At 38.6% G+C, this 19,730-nt stretch overlaps 1 protein-coding gene and 2 long non-coding RNA genes across 6 annotated transcripts in view; 1 reads left to right on the plus strand and 2 right to left on the minus strand.

Moving 5' to 3' along the window:
- Positions 1–19,730, minus strand: part of LOC113677416 (uncharacterized) — a 38,161-nt gene that overhangs the window by 483 nt on the left and 17,948 nt on the right. Inside the window, exons 2-3 of the long non-coding RNA XR_016186083.1 lie at positions 207–236; positions 42–68 (exon numbers count right to left, since the gene is read on the minus strand). This is a non-coding gene — a long non-coding RNA (uncharacterized LOC113677416). The remainder of the gene's footprint in view (positions 1–41; positions 69–206; positions 237–19,730) is intronic.
- LOC113677417 (uncharacterized) lies at positions 1,481–8,306 on the minus strand. 2 transcript variants are annotated; one of them, XR_016186082.1, is made up of 5 exons: positions 8,022–8,145; positions 7,556–7,857; positions 5,870–5,941; positions 4,273–4,371; positions 2,156–2,294 (listed from the first exon to the last, which is right to left on the minus strand). It is a non-coding gene; the product is annotated as an uncharacterized LOC113677417 (long non-coding RNA). The 2 variants fall into 2 exon arrangements; XR_016186081.1 differs by lacking the exon at positions 2,156–2,294 and adding an exon at positions 1,481–1,506 and having other exon boundaries at positions 7,556–8,306.
- LOC113677413 (short transient receptor potential channel 5) lies at positions 5,164–19,125 on the plus strand. Of its 3 annotated transcripts, XM_089204757.1 has the most exons (11): positions 5,164–5,455; positions 5,893–5,960; positions 9,438–10,299; positions 14,404–14,755; positions 15,174–15,645; positions 15,906–16,104; positions 16,416–16,601; positions 17,069–17,101; positions 17,272–17,328; positions 17,627–17,656; positions 18,428–18,511. In XM_089204757.1, exons 3-7 carry the CDS (start codon positions 9,448–9,450, stop codon positions 16,560–16,562), a joined length of 2,022 nt encoding a protein of 673 aa, XP_089060883.1. In that variant the 5' UTR covers positions 5,164–5,455; positions 5,893–5,960; positions 9,438–9,447; the 3' UTR covers positions 16,563–16,601; positions 17,069–17,101; positions 17,272–17,328; positions 17,627–17,656; positions 18,428–18,511. The 3 variants fall into 3 exon arrangements, with proteins under 3 accessions (XP_089060883.1, XP_089060882.1, XP_089060884.1); XM_089204756.1 differs by lacking the exons at positions 17,627–17,656; positions 18,428–18,511 and adding an exon at positions 18,898–19,125; XM_089204758.1 differs by lacking the exon at positions 18,428–18,511 and having other exon boundaries at positions 17,607–17,732.

Below are 19,730 nucleotides of genomic sequence, written 5' to 3' on the forward strand. Positions count from 1 at the left end.
AAAATGTTAAAGTTTCTTGATTTCTTTAAGCTTACATGTACCTCTTTCCTGGTGGTAATCCCGTCTCTCTGAAAACAAAATTAAGAGTCTCGTTTCACTACCTGAAATAATATTTCTAATGAGACAAACAGTATTGCACATCAAGGAAGTTAGACCTTGATTTGTTTGGGTTTTAACAGAATTTCTCATTTATCAGTCCTACTTACCTCTCTTTGCACCTGCACTTCGTCTGGTTCCTTTAACAAAGAGATGGAATTTAAGAGATGAGAATAAACTAACGCCTTAATTTGACAGTCTAATTGAAAATGCCAGGTTAGCGATCAGTGCATTACTTCAATAATCTACATTCCCATCAAAAATGGAACGTACGGTTGTGGTGGAGTTCGAGAGACGCATTTTTCGCGAGTAAAATTGAACGACTTAGAAACAATAGGTGATCGGAAGAGTTAATATCCACTTAGTTATCCACCTTTGAAAGATAAAACTTCTTCTCTTCCTTACCCTATTACCACGACAACAACAGCATAACGCCGGTGCGATCACCAATTTCTTGAGCCGCGTGCGTTATCAGCTACGGTCCCCAATCAATTGCATAAAGTAAAGCCACAAGTAAAGCCACAACTCTAAACACGGAGGATAACATCCAACTTATATTAATATCCGTATCAAAAAGAGGCAGAAGTAAGTGGCTATTTTCGGCATAGTATTACTAAAATATGACAGCAATTCATTCGACAACTGTATTTCTTGAAAAACTTTTAAGTGACGTGAAGTGAGACGGAAATAGAGGCGGAAGAAATGATTTTATAGGAAACTACTAACTCAGACCAATCAGAAGTTTTACCGTGAACTTATAAAAAGAGATAAAGACAACAATATCATCCCCCTTGCATGCGTTCCCTCTCAGATTCCAAAGACCACGCTCCGGGCTTGAATTCATTTCTCTTCCCCCCCCCCCCCCCCTCCCCTCCTACATTTCCCTTTGTGCATTCCTCTCAGTCTGCAAATTTCGAATTTCAGTTTCCTTCAATAATCCCTAACGGCAGCCAGACACACATGGCCCAATGACTTATCCAAGCCTTTGTTTATCATTTGTCAATGTGCTCTATAGAAAACAAAGAAACAAACGAAGAAACAAGGACAATAAACAGCGCAAAGCTTTCTGCTAAGTTTCGTTTTTTAAAGAACACATTCAATCATTGAGGAGAACCGCAATATTCATTTGTCAAAAGTGTTTGGTTTTCGTTGCGATCATCAATATCGAACAAGCGTCTATTTTAATTTTCAGAATACAAGGGAAACTTAAATACTTTGATCGAAACGGACAACTCTCGAGTTGCTAGAGCCTGTCGTTGTACGACCCTGTGTTCATTTTTGTAACAGAAAGAGAGCATAACTTTCAAAAGGGCGAAAATATAGCATTTACACTTCACCTTGAGAGAAAGAAAAAAATTTATCGGAACTCACACAGGTATTTTGTGGTCTGTTGTCTCTCTTGTCTGAATACTTCTGGGCAAAAATAAATATATCGGTGCCATGCTTACTGTTTTCTCCTTCGCAGCTAATGTTTGGCCTCGTCACACAACGCCATCTATTCCCCATTGGGGAGAGAGCGCGATGCATGAGGACACCAAATAACGGTTGCTATGCTTGTCCAAAAGGGACAATATATCAAGACTATCAAGATATATATATATATATTTATAAGTCAGGTTTCATTCATCAGTTTCAAGATTTAAACATCAAGTTTCATAGAACAATATCAAAATTAGTATACACATGTGAAGATAGATTTGCACAAGTCTGCAACAAGATCTAAAAACGCATATCAAGATTTAGTGCACGTATCAAGATTCGCATACGAATACACCAAGTTTAATAAATACTAAGCAAATTCGAACATACACACAAAATTCGCATATTCGTATCAAGTTTCGCATACCCACATCAAGATTCATTTTACATGACGACATTCTCATGTCAAAATTCTTCAAACATATGAGGATCCAGATTCGCACGTTCATCGAGATTATGACTGGCTTGTATGAATTACCTGGTAATATATGAGCGGACCGCTGCATGTTAACATTGCTGAATGTTTTGTCGCGTTGCATCATCGTCGATCGTTGTGTTGGGAACTTTGTGTGCATCTATTTGCAGCTGTGTGCAGAGGGTAAACTGGAAGGCTCCAACACCACTGAATTTAACGAGGACAGATTGGCGTTTATAGTTAGAAGTGTTTACCAACTCTGCGAGGAGATTCTACAGCGACAGCATTGTGGAAGACCCTAAGTCTAGATTTCAAACACCTCGTGGTCATGTAACCATTGGATAATTGATGGATTTCCTTTTCAATTCGTCTCTTGTATCTTCCTCTAGTTAGTAGGGGACGTTAAAGAACCCACACACTTATTGCAAAGAGTAGGTGTTGTGGTCTGCCCCATTTCAAGAATTTTTTTCTTTGAGCTGTGGCCTTTTCAAAATGGTTAGGAAAATTAGGAAAATGATCTAACACAGTGTCTGTCAGGGCTGCACAGGCTTTCCAAACTTGGTACCATTAATGTGCTATTATGTTGCTAATTGGTAAATGCTAAAACTCAAGGGAGAGTGTTCATTAGGTATTAGAGACTGGACAATTCTCTGGCCTCTATGTGTAATTCTCTGGTTAAATTTTGATGGTATAGCATCCCTGAAGTTAATTTTTTCTCTACGATTCTCCTGTTACTCTATACTATTTTCCTGCTACATGTGCTTCAATTCTTAAAGAAAACCCTTGCTAACAATTAGCAAAAGTTGCAATTGAAGTATTTTTGGCTTCTCGATCCTTTTGTTATATTTTTCATTAGACATAGAATAGCAGGTACATAGTTGTATATCCTGGAAATATTTTAATTGTACCTCTTTTATATTTCAAGGTCAACTCAAAAGACAATTCAAGTGGAATGAGGAGGAAGTTGAAAAAAACTGGGCAGGAAAAACAGGAATCCAGCAAAAGATTGCCGATAAGTGCAGAAATTTAAATAAGTCCAACAACAAGTCCAAATAGACAGTCTCATAATAAGAAATCAGAATTTTAATCACTAGCTTCTTCGTCTAATTTTTTATAACATGAATTAATGTTTTGTTTTTCTTGTATTCTTTCATATATAGCCAATTTTTAAAATTTTGAGCTTTAACACTGTTAATGGACTGTATAAATCATCTAGAAAAAGTAATATGTTAAGTTTTGTTTTGTTATATTCTTTATAAAATGTTCAGTTGCTAATTTTTTAAATGAAACAACATTAAACACATGCTTGTTAAATGTGAAACTGCAAATAAATTGTGAGATCTTTATCACATTTAGTCCGTGTATTCATGTAATATTTGAATCATGTACGATCAACAGCTTGGGTAAGATAATGGATGCCACAAAAGGTGTCAGTATGTTCTACAGCTATATATAGTTGGAAAGCTTTGGACCCTTAGTGGATTGACAGGGTCTATTGCTCACCTAGAAAATTTTGTACTCTTAATTTGAAGGATTGGATTCCAAAGGGATTGGTAAGATATTCTTTTTGGTATATTTTATAACTCTGTGGTCTCTGTGGTGTTATATAGGCAGATCCCTCTAAGGATTTTTCCTAAAATGTCAAGTTGGAAGCCATCTGTAATTTTAGGCAGAGTCCAAACTAGGATTTGCAGGATCCCAGGTGCAATCCCGCCTCCAATATGATTTACCAGGTGGGATCCCAAGAGGGATTTGTGGGGAGTCCCATGTGGGATGTTCCATAATCCCGGGTGGGATCCCACACGGGATGTTCCATAATCCCGGGTGGGATCCCACCTGGGATGTTCCATAATCCCGGTCGGGATCCCACCTGGGATGTTCCATAATCCCGGTCGGGATCCCACCTGGGATGTTCCAAAATCCCGGTCGGGATCCCACCTGGGATGTTCCAAAATCCCAGTCGGGATCCCACCTGGGATGTTCCATAATCCCGGTCGGGATCCCACCTGGGATGTTCCAAAATCCCGGTCGGGATCCCACCTGAAGAAGGCGGGATCCCACCTGGGATACACCTGGGATCCCAGGTGGGAATGGCGGGATCCCGCCTCATATTTTTACCTGGGTACTGCTGACATCAACCAAGCAGCTGCCTATATGCATCAGTTTATGATGTCTATGATGAGAGGAAGCTATCGTATGTTAAGAAGGTGAATGTTTCAATGTCTTTACTATATTAGTTATAGATTTTTGTTTGTTCATGGTTGAGGTAATTATGGTCATACCTTTAAATTGCAGTTGTTGTATGGACCTTTTTAAGTACTTTTCAGTTGGTGTGTTGTACTTTCAATAGACTTGCTGATCTGTGGTAGAAAGAACTCTCCCTGGAGACCAAAAAAGTAAAAATAGGTTATTTTCAATTTGCAGTCCAGAATTTGCTCAGCAAAAGCATTTAGTCTGTTTTCTTTTCCCAATATTTGAATTGTGTGGATTATTTTGTTCCTCAATAACACAGACTATCTGTGGCTGCTATATTTCCTATTCTCTTCTTGATACTTTATTTTTTTTACAACCAACACAGGTGATTGATGATGAAAATGTGACTAATTTAGATGAAGATAAGTACTTTGTTAAGCTTATGAGACAGTAGAATGACAGTTTATACAAGTGATGGTAAGTTCAGACACATAATTACAATGACTGCGATAAAAAAATTAAAAAATAAAGAGAGTGAACAAGGTTAGTTAAAGGTTCAAACAAAACAGATTTCACTTCATCAGTGTGTCCACGTAGAAACAATAATGAAATTGTTGTTGTATCGTGTCAACCCTTGTGCCTCTTTTATCTTTATTTCTCTGATTAATAATTATTCTTTGCTCAAGATTTGTTTAATTTATTTCTAATAGCGGTTTCCTTCCCTATATCAAGTCATTCTTTATCCTCCTCGGTCATTGAAAAGAACACTTTTTTAAACAACAGTATTGGCCTGGTTAATGAATTGCTTATATTTAATATTTTTATGGCAATATCATAATTATATTATATCTGATGACATAATATTATTATACACCATTAGGCAAAAAGTCCTTGATTGTAGAAATCCTGATCCTAGAAATAATTATTATGGTATGAAAGCTTAGAAACTTTTCTCAGTAACTTTGACCTTTAACTCATAGGAAACAACAGAAGCATGGCCGCCTAGTGTTTGATAACACATCTCACAGAGGGCTGCAGAATTGCAATGCTTGATCAGTTTTCCAATGGTCTTCAGACCCTGGGTTTCTTACCTGCAGTTCGCAATAAGTTCGCTTTATTTGAAGAACTGTTTGTGTCATCATCATCAAAGATCACTCTACTCATGCTGTTAAAAGCTTGTTTACATTAAAACCTGGCGCAGGTGGTTCATCAATGTTGCAATGACTGTGTTTGCTTACATTCAGAGGATTGTAGAGGAGGGTGATGAAGAAGGCAAGTACAGTGCATTTACCAAGTTTCTTCTTGATAATGTATTTGTTAAATGCCTGTATCTAGTTTGGACAAGACACCTCTGGGTGTTTAAGCAGGTTTCAGGGTGCAAGCATGAACCATGCACCAAAATCAACTTGAGCACCCCAAAAGCACCCTTTGTACTTTAGCCCCTCCACATTTTTAAGAAGGGTGTAAAACTATTGCTGCATGTTCAGTTGGTTGAAAGATGTTGCCAAGAAGAAAGGTCTGCTACTTTATTGTTTCTTGTGTTGAAATTGTGGAAGAATGGATTAGGCAGAATAATGGCAACACTTGTCCATAGAATAACCATAACCTTTAGATGTGTTGTGGGGAAGCCGATTTGCTCTCCAATTTCTAAGGACAGGGAAATATTCGTGGACCAGCTAACATTACCTTAGAAATTTTTCCTTCTGCAGAACTGAAGAGGTTGCTAAGGTTCACTACTGGTGGGGAAATGTTAAATCCCTGTGGAATTAAAGCTGATGTAAGTCCTGACAGTAATAGCATCTATGCCTGTAATTTCTTGTGTGAACTGGTTATTCCACAGTAAATGATAACCTGGGAGTACAATTCTTTCAAAGTTGCACTGTGGGCAGTTGTGGCTGGAAATGCTTTCAACTGTGTGTAGAACAAATTTCTTATTTCCACTTTTATTCCTGGTTTGTTTACTGTTAACAAACTCCAAGGAATTGTTTATCTAGTTGAATTACAGATGCAGAGGATAATGAAGGGTTTATGTGCATAATTTTTTATGGCAAATTTCTATTGAGATAAAAAAAAAAACCTTTGCAAATGATTTGATCCATTCAATGAACAGTAGTTTGAAATTACTGGATAAGTTTATTCTAGTTTTGTTCCTGCTAAAAACAATGTCGTTGATATACCAATTTATTTATTACTGTATATACCTTTTATGGAGGGCAAGGTTATTATGGCTGTCCTAACCAACTTTTCAAAGGCATTTGACACAGTCTCATATGAGACGGTTCTCACAGAGCTCTACAATCTTGGATTCTCCAAGTCCTACTTAAGATGGATAACCGACTACTTGACTGATACGAAACAGTTTGTTTCGATCAACCATAAAGCCTCTGAAACCATTGAAGCAGCACTCAGCATCCCACAGGTTGCATTTTGGTTGAGTTTTTGGTTAAGTTTACTGACTTGTAGTAATTTTACAGCATGCAGGTATTTCCAGTACAGTAGGATTACTGCAAGTAGTACATTTAATGAGTTAGAACTCATACTAAGCTTGTTGTCAATAATTACAAGATAGGTGCATGTGTAATCAATACCCTACACCCATTTATGCCTCTGTGAATCAAAATTCTGTAGGGCTCAGTTAATTTATGATCACTGTCTATGTGCCACAAGGCATTAGGGCAAGGCACAGAATGTGGTTGCTGTACAATTCTAAAACTGTGTCCTCTTACAGCTGACATCATAGGATTAACACGTGAAATAGAATCAAGGACATGTCTTCTTTGGATCTTGAAACCCTTAGCTCTAACCCTCCTTCTACTAAGTGCAACCCTGCAATTTAAATTAACATGTACCAAACTGAAAGACATAACATAAAGGGGTGGCTGTCAGTAATTGTATTCATTGGGATGTAACTTGATGTATGAACTTCAAATGGTATCATCTGAAAAGTCTACCACAGGTCAAATTCCACTAGTCAAAGGTACAGAAATTTGAACAGTGTCAGCTGTTAAAAGGACCGTTCTAGGTTATAGTTCATTTAGGGTTGGGTGGAGAAAGGCATTGTAAGAAAAAAGAGTATTTTGAAAAAATAACTTTGATATGTAATAGCATTTTACTTTGCTTCACACTGAAAAAATATTTTCCTTCCAGGGATGTGTAGCTCGAAACCTGATTAACACCAATCCTTGGCTAACTTCATACAACAACGTTGTGCCCTGACAGTTAGATCTGAATTAGTGTTAATCATGCTTTAAACAACTTCAAAATTGAAAATTCCAAGCAAAACGAAGAAAAGTAACCATAAACTTTACTCCTATTCAATGACATGATTTATAATTAGCCAAACATAATTCAGAAGTTAAGCAAGTCAATTACCTGCTTCGGGATTTGACGTAAACTTTCGCGGACATGCTCATGTAAGTCACCATCTTCAATACTTGAATATGCGTCTGGACTGATTGGCATTTCAAACTAGTTACATCGTCGAATCAATGTCTTCGAAGAAACTCAAAAAATTTTTGCGATATCCACCCATTTGAAGGACTCTTCGCAGGCGTTCAACAAGATCCTCCTCCACACTGTACCGTGGTCGGCCTGTATGCCCTGTGTATTCTACAGGACAGTCTTGTTCAAATAGGGGCTCATTACGCGCTTTAGTGGCATTTTGATAACTGTACCTAGATAAATAGAACGTAGGACCCCTGTAAGTTCGTCATTGTCTTTATGAACCTGATCTGAGGAACCAATGGACACAAGTCGGCTTGAGATCAAACCAAGAGAGTTAGTTCGTAGTCAAGAAGGCGACAGAGGAGGGTATCTACTCTATTTGGATCAAACTGACCGTTCAGTCCTTCAATTGCTTCGTGTAGAGTTCCCAGAAAAAACTCGTAAATCTGCTAAAGGTTTAATATCACATACACATGCGACATCTTGTTACTGATCTAAGTAACCAGGCAAACTTTGTAAAATGGTATCTGCGACTCAAATACAAATATTTGAGGGATTTTGACAAGGGAATATAGTCATGTAGAAATGAATCATGATGTAGGTATGCGAACCATGATACGAATATGCGAATTTAGTGTGTTTGTTCGAAACGTGCTGAATATCTATTAAATTTGATGTATTCGTATGCAAATCTTGATAGGTATATTTAGATTTTGTTGCAAACTTATGCAAATCTTAACGTATGTATGCTAATCGGGATCGCTGAAGGCATATCACAAGCACACATACGGCAAAATTCGTTCCCCGACGGTTCTTCTACCGGCTTGCCCTTCCTAATTCATTTTACAGATTTCCAGTTTACTGTACGCCTCGAAATTTGAGATGGTTTAGTTTTCGTGATTTCTCCCGCGCGTTGCGACGTCGAGAAGTTTGACTGGTAATTAAGACAGGGAATGCCATTGACTACTACTAATTAATATTAAAGATCGCTCAACCGAGCAAGGTCGAACTCTTGGGCTTAGTCTGTAGTGCCTTCTTCTCGTGGAGAAATGGCATCTTATGTACAACCAACCGCGCTCAAGGGCATTATTTAAAAGTCATCCTGATTATGATATCGAAAAGTAGAGTCATTAAAAGATGCCCTGGTCCGAGCTAAACTTCGAAGGCAGAAGATTTAAAATCGTTTGCGAATGGCTGGAGTCACGCCGGCCCGTCAACACGTTCAAGTGAAATCAAACTTGATTTTCTCCCGCGTCTTATACTTCAGGGCGGTTGTCCATCGAATTCGGGATGATATGAAGAGTTAACCATCTTTTAGGGAAGCTGTATTCCTGTAGCCTCCAACAACACATTCTCTGGGCATAATTTCATAGCGCTTTCCTAGGTTTTAGAGCGTCTGCTTTCTAACTAAATGATATGAGTAATGTCGAATTAGGTTCCACGATGATGTCATGAGCCAACCCGACCCAATTCTGGGACCTTTGAAAATTCTTAAAAAAAAGAAGTGAAAGAGATGCGACATTAACTTTTTCGACTTAGTAATCAGTTAGAGCTCTTTTCGGCCCAGTAAGTTTCCAAACTATTTGATTGATGCGTTTTCTTTAAACAAAAGCTTTTGAAATGCCTAGTAACATGCTTTATTAATGCACAAATGACCCGAAACAAACCCAACTACCAATGAAAAAAACAAGTTTTGGCACGTTAACACTCTTATAATAACACTCTTATAATCAGGACTGTCGTCTTCAATTCTGGGAATTAAAGGAACGGATTAGTTCTGTTGTCTAAAACAAGTCTTTCTGTTTTCAAGTTTTCTTGCTATGGCGCAAGACGTCGCCGCCGAAAATGTACATTTACAGCAGGAAGGGGGTGCCGAAGACGTTAACAGTCCTCTGCGAGATATTTTGGAGAGAGAAGACGAGAATGATAGAAAACCAGAGAACAATCTTGCAAACCAATTACTCCGTGCCCTCGGGGAAAACGATGCTTTCGAATGTTGGAAACTTCTGGAAAGGAACCATGCTATGGTCAGGCTGGAACACGAAAACTTCCGAAATGACTGCGAGGAAGCCAACAAGAAAGAGCGGCAGAGGGAAGGAAGATTTCGGTGCGACTGTCGGGATTGCTGCACGAAAATGTTTAACTTTTGTCCCAACAAGTGCAAACCTCGTTGTTGTTCGAACTCTTCGAAAGAGTCTAGCGACGAGCAACAAAGCTCCGAACCGCAAGGATCAGAAATTGAGAGCATAAACGATGAAACAAAACTGAACTGGATCAAAATTATTTCTAACCCTCTGTTCATTGGTTTAGAATGGCTATGGAGAACAAAATCTAACTGTAAGTGTAGATTTTGCAAGGAAGATGGGAAATTGGTTGGAAAAGAAAAGGAAAAGAAGGAGGATGTCATAGAAAGTTCTCTACATGATGCATATCTACTCGATGAAGCGTCGTCTCTGAAGCACTACAATAGCCGAGATGTTTACAGAAAATCGGCGGAGGCTTACGAAACGTTTGCTGCTGGCGTGCTGAAGAAAGCCTCCCAGAAAGAACTTTACCAGATCATGGATATAGAGGGAGTGGGTTGCCTACTGCAAAGTAATCCTAATCAACACAAGAATTTTATTCAAAGTCTGAGTCTTCTCAAGAGTGCAGTTAATAAGAGAAGGAAGAAGGTACGTGCGCTTTAGTGATAGTTTGTGGTATGAAGCGCTTTACTGGTAGTAAATATTAATTATAAAGACTGATGGAGGAGATATACGATAGGTTTTTCTGTTCACATATCTAATATTCTTTCTGGCGTCGGATGAAGCAATTGTTTTTTACCACTTGAATTTTTTCAATTTGTAACGAGAAACTCTCGAAAATTCCTGCGTAACATGATAGCTTAGCTTAAGAAAAGGATTCTCACCGGTGAAGCGGAAAATGATCTATAAGCTTGTCAATGTAAAGCGAGAGGACTCAATTAGCAAGTGAAGGAGAGATGTTTGGCTTTGAACGTGAAATTAATTAGTTGACAATTTAAATGTAAACAAGCGCGAGGATCCGCGCGGCTTGCGCGTTGACGGTTGCTACGTAAATTTATGACTCTTCCGAACAATTTTCTCTTTGGAAATAACTACGCAATCATAGCATGAATGAAAATTTTCGCAATTGCAGAATGATTCGGCGAAAAGAACGGCTAAGCTAACAATGACAATCGAGTAACAGTTGTTGTACTCGGCATCTGCAGATTTATTGGGTTACGTTGTGACACAAAGAGCGATTATCTGTTCTGCCACGACAATACAATCGTTAAATTCTGCCAGCTAACTGATAATTTATTCTGATCAGACCTTTGACTCTGTGTCAGTATGGAGGCCGGTGAGCTGCTCGGCAGGGACCTTGTTTTCGAGGGAGATTTCAACTGCATTATGTTCTGAAGAGACAGGAGTATCATTTAACGCTTGAAAAAATTGAGATTTTTTGATAATACATTTCCGGCGTCTATGTCATAACTAAGGAGCTCTTTCAGTTTGAAATATCATTTTTAATAAGTCATCAGGTAAGCGCGGGAACTTTCCGTGTGAAGGTACGAGTGTGTTCTGCGGTATCTAGAACTTAACTGTATTATTTGGCGAGAAAGAAATTCTACTCGCTGGCCTGGCCAATTTGACGTTAAGTTTAGGTTGTATGGGTTTACTGTAATTTTCGAAACAAAACGAAACGAAATGAAAATCTGTAATTTGGGAAATGGAAATATGCTAATGATTTGCAAAATAGAAATTTATATTTTGCAAATCATTAGCATTTTTCCATTTCGCAATATTACAGATTTTCATTTCGTTTCGTTTCTCAAATTACAGTAGGCCGTTGTATGCTTGATGATTTCTGTCTTGAGCTATGTAATGACGCTCGGTGAATCTCCCTGCTTAATAACTTGAGCTGAAAATGATGATGCCTGAACCGTTTTATCAGCAAAGCAAGGTTTACCTTTGCTTCTGTGCCTTCAAAGCAGGAAAACGAATTATTCCTGTAGTAGTTTGATGGCAGATGCTTGAAATCACATGGTGTTTCCTTCAACTGTTGGAACCTAACATTAGCAAGATGAACTAATTATGGAATGAATCCTTACATCACAGCTCGATTAATCCTTCCCTGTAACATGACGGGCTCTTGGTTGGTTAGTGTGTTTTCTAACTAATTGTACTGCACTGTTTCGTAGTGTCAAAGGCACCATTTATTCGCAAAACACACATAATCTACCACAAAATACCTGTGGGTGAGGTAATTCGACATTTTCGTTCTTTCCCACATTAATATTCTTCTCTCCTTTTGTAAGAATGTAGAGATCACTCACAATGTTTCGAGTAATCCACCCACCCTACAAAAAAGTAACTCTTGCATGCATAGCGTGCCTATGTTTTGAAATAGTCCTATTTGGGCTGTTGTCATCTAAAGGCAGAACCTTTCCCCTTTTTTTCACCTGGTTCTGTCTCTCTTGGGCAGTCAGTCTTGTTAGGGCCTTTGTTATCTGAAGGAAGAACCTTTCCTGTTTCTTTTGACTTGGCTCTGTCTCTCTTGGGTAGTCAGCCCTATTTGGGCAGTAGTTATCTGAAGGAAGAACCTTGTCTTTTCTACTGGTTCTGTCACTCTTGGGTAGTCAGTCCTATTTGGGCGGTTGTTATTTGAAGGCTGAACCTGTCCTTTTTTATCAGTTTCTGTCTCTCTTGGGGAGCTGGTTCATTTGAGACTGTGCGTTTGTGTCTCATAACAAACTAATTTTGAGTTTGAATCTCGACAAAATTAAATTTACTTGTCTTGACTGTACAATTTTTTTCCTTTATAGATTTAATTTAACGTTAACCATCAAAAACCGTGATGAAAATTCCACCTTTTTTAAACTAAAAATTAGTTATCCTGTTGCGATAAGCAACCAACTCGAACTGAATCAACACCATATACTAAGTGCACGTTCCGTTGACTGACTTTCTGGCGTCTCCCCCAAGATCTCGTTGATGTTTTATTTAAAGAACAAAATTACGAACGAGTAAAATATACCTCTTCTCGTAACGTATTCCATTGCATTTACATTTCCAACTCTACTCTCAACTGTGATAACATCCCTTGTTTGAAAAAAACAACTTCAGATACCAGATGTAAAATCGGTCATAGATTATTAAAGAGTTTTGTGAGTGAAGAGCTTTTTCTACTAGTTTTCGTTTTTTTTCTCGCAGCCTAATACATGAAGTTAGCTGTGTTCGCTGCGGAGCGCCAGGAAACCCCGGCGGGAAAAAAAAACTTCGAAGATTTTACTCCTTTAACGATCGCTTTAAATTACATTACTTCCTTAACATTTGCCAATTAAGTGCTGCCGGCGAAAGGCGCAAAAAACTCCGTTATCTATTTCTTTGCAGGCCAATACTATCTGGAAAAAAAAACTTGAGTTTAGCTGCGCTGTGTGATCCATGAGTGTTCTCATCGCGGGTAGAGTTTACTGTTGTTTACGGTGTTATCTTCCGGAGTGGATATACCGGTACTACGTTTTCACTTTGTTAGCGTTGAAAACTACGTGGTTTTGGTGAAAAACTTCATCCTTTTCAAATCTTAACCACTATCCAGATGCTTGTACCAATAGAGTGGGTCAGCAAACTTCTATTGTATGTTTCACGAGATGCAAGAACGCGAGTGACGCTGAAATTAACGCGTGTACCCTATCTGGAAAACATACATTCGTATTATGACAAGAAAGGTCGGCTTAAAGATTTTGGGTTACTCTTGCCATGCAATTTGGACAGCGGAAAGTGCCAAAAAAATAAGTACCGAAAATTAATCCGCAATACCTCGATCGTAGTGTGGGTGCGAACTTAGTTCTTCTCTTACAGTTAACATTTGCCCAGCGGATCTTAGATCCGCCTCAGCCTAGTTTGCATGTATTTTTTTGTCTTGGGAAAAGCTCGTAGTGAAGCACGATATAGTTCTGAAACTGAAATGTTTAACGGTCCCACGAGTTGCTTAGCTTTCCTAAACTTTAATAAATGATTTAAGAAATTGCTATCGTTATTTACACCACCAATGAGAAAAAAAGACTCCAGTTGGAGTTGGCGTGTACTCCTGGATTACGAAAGTCACTCTCGGAAAATGTAACTAAGCTTGCATTACAACGGGATTATTGTTATTTGCGCCGCAGGAATGTGATTTCTGCATCATGGTCGTAAAATGAAAAGCGCGTCATTGGACCCTGTCGCGGTCGAGTGAACATCTCTGGTGGCAGCAAGAGAGCGTGAATAGACGTGGAATGTAATGGGGATTCACTGTCTGTTGCCGTTCCTTCGAAAGTGTTTGCGGTCCTGCGCGACTCCTGTTATTCGTCCGTGACAAATTTATTGTTAGGAGTCAACTGAAGAGATTCAGAAAGAATCGAAACTGCAGCCTTGCCCAAGAATCTATTTATTTGGCAGCAGTTACACTTACAGCCGATGGCCGTGTGAATAATATTAAATTCGCGAGTTATTTAACGGGGAATCGACCCTTGACATGCAAACGCATTATATTACAAAGAGACAGCGACCTTCTAATACACGAACTATTTTTCATGTCATACACTTAAAGGCGTAAATACGGGATTCGCGAAAGAAGAAGTCTTACGCCTCCAAGACCAATTCGTCAAGCTCAACGTTAAATAAAAAACGTACTGAGTTTCAGATATGCTTAAAGAATAAGGGTTTGAGAAACGTATCTCTGGAGTTGTTGGACTTGTTCTGATAAACTAATACGTCTATCTGTATGTGTACTTGTAGTTTGTTTCAAGTCCGAGGTGTCAAGCTATCCTCGATGAGATTATCTTTTACAAGATGCGGGATTGGCAGGACAAGAGCAAGACAAAGAAATTTTTTTGGTCCCTTTGGCATTTTCTCGTCATCTTACTTGTAACTCCTTTGTTTTACGTTTTCATTCGACCACCCATGAAGATATGGCGCTGTCTGAGTGATATCGAATGGCTTGCGCGCATAGAGAAATTGTATGAGCATCCCTACAATAAGTTTGCAAACCACGCCATGTTTTACATTGTATTCCTGTGCCTGCTTTTCGCCTCAACTTTCGGCTTTGAACACGAGTACAGAACAAGCACAACAGGGCTTTCATCCATTGGTAAGTTGTGTAGATTGATTCTTCAGTACCCATTTCACCACATTGAGTGTAGTGAGTGTATTAGCTAAGAGCAACGGCTGATTCTGTTGATACCGTTTAAGCTCAAATTAGCGCCCAGGACTATTTCTTTATTTTGTGATGCATAATCCTGAATTGGGTGGTTAAACTAACGGGAGAGGGTTGGAGTAGAGGGGGGGTTCTTACTTTCAACTACTCTTTGGGTTAAAAATGTTGTCTTTATCAGTAGTAACCTCTAACTGCAAGGTTCTGAAAAGTAAATTAGTGTGACATTAAAGGAATTTAATCAACATCTCGTTAGCGTGAGGCATTAACCAAGTATTACATTTTTCAACAAATAATGAAACAGCATCTCAAATTCATTTTGGCAGAGTCATTTGCAGTTCTGATTTGTCCACAGATTATGCTGTCCTTTTTTTTTTGGTCGGTTTCCTTCTACAAGAAATCTGGGAACTTGCTAAACAAGGATTCCGAATCTATATCTCGAAATGGTGGAATGTTGTGGACACAATGACACTTTTTACACTCCTGGCAGCTTATATAGTATGGCTTGTCACATGGCTAAGCGTTTATAAAGAATGGCAACCGAGGAAGAATGCCTTCATTGTGGCAGATGTCTTGTATGCCAGCGCCACAGTGTTAGCGTTCTTTCACCTGGCTCACGCATTTCAAGTCAGCTCAACTCTTGGCCCTTTGCAGCTTTCATTGTACAGAATGCTGAAAGATGTGGCCAAGTTTCTTTTCATTTTTCTGATGCTTTTCATTGCATTTGCAACTGGCCTCATAAAAATTTATTCATACTATGTGGTCTCTCAAGTGAAACTTCGTGAAGAGGGCGAGAGTCAATTCCAGGACTTCCATCCATATGCTGAGTAGGTGGATGTTATTGCGATATCTATATAGAAGAGTAGGCGCCCATAAGCAAACATACAATAATTCATCTGTAATTGATAGATAAATGATGCTAAAAGAAATGTAAGGTGCCTTTTTTGACTTATTGAGTGGACAGACGAAAAAGACTTATGCCCATGTAATCGGACCGACAGATCAACATCAGACGCCTAGTTTACATATTGGCATGAGCTGACAAGTGAGAAAGACATCTGATTTTTCATCCTTCGCTACTTTTCAGGCACGGGATCACTTTCATTGGCTTGTTCTGGCTACTACTTGGCAACGTGGAAGAAGACAAAATAAGGGTTGATGATCCTGCCTTTTCCCTTACACAATTGTTTGGTCGCTTATGTATCCTCATCTACGTCGTTTGTACCGCTATTGTTGCTTTAAACATGCTGATTGCTATGATGAATAACTCCTTCGACAGAGTTATGGTAGGTCTCAAATTGTGGTATGTGACAGATTTTGATTTGAAATAATAAGTCCATGATGTTTGCTAGCTGGGTTTTCACTCAGTGACGTAAACCACTTCGATCACCACACCATGATTGGTCCGTACTATGACTCATGTGGATTCAAGTAAATGGAGTCAACCTTCGCAGAAATCACCAAATTCCTCTCATTACTGAGTATACCTACCTAATTCGATCTCGGATAACCTTAAACTCTTGCCAAACTTGGGGGATTTTATGTGAGTTATCACATGTGATAGATTTTAACTTAGAAACTGAACTTTCGTTTTTAGAGTGATGAGGACAAAGAGTGGAAGTTTTCAAGGGCTCAAATGTGGTTAGAATATATCGACAAAGGAAATGCAATACCAGTACCTTTTAACCTTCTGTATTACACCTCTTTTGTCCTAATATTCATAATTGGAAACCTCGTTTGCTAGATTGCAACGGCATGCTGCGGATGCAAATGTAATAAGAAGGTAAATGTTAGCAATTGCCAACTTGCAAAATCATTTTGGTGAGGTCTTGGTTTAGTGGGGTCATCTTGTCTTTGGAATAATTGCAAAATTCTTTAAGGGAGGTCCTGGTTATACTTTCATCATGCTTCTAGGGAAAAAGGCTCAGAGAAATAGATTCCGTTCGCTGTATTTTAGCCCCCAGGATGAAACATTTTTCGATATGAGCTGGTCTCTTATTTAATCCCACAAGCACACAGAAACAGACAAAATCAAGTAGTACAATTCCGGGAAATGTGACATGTAAGTGTAGATATGAATTCCAACAGATCTTGTCAAGTTTAGATGCAAATTTCAACGGATCTTATCAAGTGTAGATATAGATTTCGACAGATCTCAAGTGTACTACAAAAGCTATGGATGTCTCTCGAATGATAACTCACGTTGGCGCTAAGATGTGTTTTGTTTCATTTTGCTGCTTGCTTTGACAGAAACGGCAAGAAGATAGAAGAGGAACTGTTGAGGTACGCAAAATGAAAGAACCAATTTTGATATAAACCTTACTCGTTGGCGTTTGCCTCCTTTAATTTGTTTGCGTCATAAACATTCCAGATCATGGTGGTAAATCGTAAGATGGGTTGCCTAGATGTGCATAATTCATTTACGAACATTTTTCCCCAATGCTTTACTTTAGATGCGAGCTATGGGAGTAGAAACGAATGTTGAAGGAGGCGATCCACAGGCGATCCAGGTATTGTGGGGCAAATTTGCTTTTTTCGTCGCTTTATCTGCGACAAGTACCACTCAAAGAAGCGCTTGATTGCAAAATTTATGTTTCACAACATTTTTAAAGTCGTTATCATTATTGGCCAATATTCTAGAGACATAGTTTATACAAGTTTCACTAGGTTTAACATTTTCAAAACAATTCTGCCTTAGATTATAGCATACATACGCAAACATGGAAAATTATTATTTCGGGAGTTTTCATGATTTTGACACGTGTCAGATATTGTCTTTTTGAACAAGGTTTCTTTCATCTCTCCAAGATAAATGAGGAGCAAGGCAGCGAAGATCAGGTAGCCTACCAATTTCTCACATTCACCTCACAATTCAAGATTGCGCTCCGCGATCAATAGTTTGCCGAACGTGGCAAAGAAAAGAGTAAAGGTAGACACCAATACGTTGAGATCCTCATTAGAAAAAGGGGAAAACAAGAGACAAATCCCAAAACTCGTGTTTTCATTTTAGGCAAACGATTTAATGTAAAAATAAGGAATCTGTTTTGAACCGTCTCAGTTATGGCACCAATTAAGATTTTGAAGTCATTTCCTCTTTACTTTTTCATGAGACCTCGTGCTATAGTTTCGCCCATGTTCTTATTATTGTAAACCTAAAATCGAATACAACCGAGGAGTGGTTTGTTAGAGCTGATTGATTACTTCAGTAACTTGATCATTTTGTCGTACCACACATGCGTATAAGTGACAACAATTAACTGAGGAACTAAGGGCAACATGCAGATCCAGGCTGCAAGAAAAATAGATCATGTATCTTTTTTGTGCAAATAAACGTCTCAAATTAGCCTCACAATGTATGATTGCGCTTCGCAATCCAAACTGAGTTTGCCAAACCGGCTGCTGTGAAAAGGGCAGAGAAAAAAGTAAAGGTAAACATCACTATATTGAGATTCACGTTAGAAAAAGGGGAAAACAAGAAAGAAATCACAAAAGTCATGTTTTAATTTTAAGCAAACGATGTAGTGTAAAAATAAGGAATCTGTTTTGAACCTTCTCAGTTACGGCACCAATTAAGATTTTTAAGTCATTTCCTCTTTATTTTTTCTTCAGACCTCGGGCTATAGTTTCGCCTCCTGTATTTGTCATGGATGTTCCTTTTATTGCAAACCTGAAATCGAATGCAACCGAGGAGAGGTTTGTTATTGTTGATTAATTACTTCAGTAAATGGATAATTTTGTCGTACCACATACGCGAATAGGTGACAAAACTTACCTGATGAACTAAGGGCAACAGATCCAGGCTGCAAAAAAAATAGATCATGTATCTTTTGTGTATCATAAATCTCTCAAATTAGCCTCACAATTCACGATTGCGCTTCGCAATCCAAATTGAGTTTGTTAAACCGGCTGCTGTGAAAGGAGAAAAGAGAAAGGTGAAGACAGACACTTTTTAAGCGATTTGGGATAATTTATAAATGAAATATCACATATGCAGATATTTGAATCATCGTTGGAAGCAGTTCATTGCTATGTTTAGTATTTATTATAAAACTAAATTGATACTGTTTCTTCTTTACAAGGAACGCGGGAAAGCTATAGCATCATCTGTTGAGAAATATCTGAAACAGATGATGACCACTCAGCACGGAGGACTTTAAAGGAGTCACTTATTGATGAAAGAGATGACCAAAATCGAAAGTCTGTTGCGTAAATTCATTTAAACGAACTGTAAGCCATTTTGATGATGTGTAAGATTTCTGTTTTTTGCAAGAAATGTAAGACCAGCCTACAATTTGCGGGCAGAAAACGGGATTTATCGTAGTTAGTTTGATGTAATTTTTGGGGGGTCTATAAACTCGTATTTTGTGTTAAGAAAGGATGTATTCTTTGTCTGATCTATGTTTGCTAATGTATACGCCTGCTATAACTGCTTTGGCTGCTGTTTTCCCCATATTTACCCGTCTTTATATCAATTGCTATATTTGTGCTGTCATGCAGCGGTAATGTAATGATTATTCTTTTTATCTTTGACTTCTGATTTAGTTTCCTTTGTCCCCTGTCCTCCGCCTCCCAGATCGGGCACGCTCCCCCCCCCCCCCTCCTCCTTCTTACTACCCAGAGCAAGACTTCACATCTATGTAACAAGATTTGTTTGGGCGTGGTTAATGTTAACGTAGTCTTAATATGTGTTTATATAAATCACATCGAGTAGTCACATAACTCGCCAATCCGAGACCTCACTTCTTTTGAAGCAGATGAGTTCTACTTAGTTTCCTTGGGTTTTTGGGGGTGGAAATTTACCTTTCTTTTTCTTTGTTATTGTTACTTTCTTGTTTCCTAGAGTTTCTTTTATTTTGGCCTCGTTTCTTTTTCCAGTTATAGGTACCCATACCTCTCCTCCCCCCCCTTAAAA

Source organism: Pocillopora damicornis, chromosome 4, assembly GCF_964200805.1.
Source record: "Pocillopora damicornis chromosome 4, jaPocDami1.2, whole genome shotgun sequence".
NCBI lineage: Eukaryota > Metazoa > Cnidaria > Anthozoa > Scleractinia > Pocilloporidae > Pocillopora > Pocillopora damicornis.

Coding starts and splice junctions, on each gene's coding strand:
- LOC113677413 (XM_089204756.1), top strand. CDS start 9,448: ATGGCGCAAGACGTCGCCGCCGAAAATGTACATTTACAGCAGGAAGGG. Junction 15,646..15,905: donor GACTTCCATCCATATGCTGA/GTAGGTGGATGT, acceptor GCTACTTTTCAG/GCACGGGATCACTTTCATTG. Junction 16,105..16,415: donor ACTCCTTCGACAGAGTTATG/GTAGGTCTCAAA, acceptor TTTCGTTTTTAG/AGTGATGAGGACAAAGAGTG.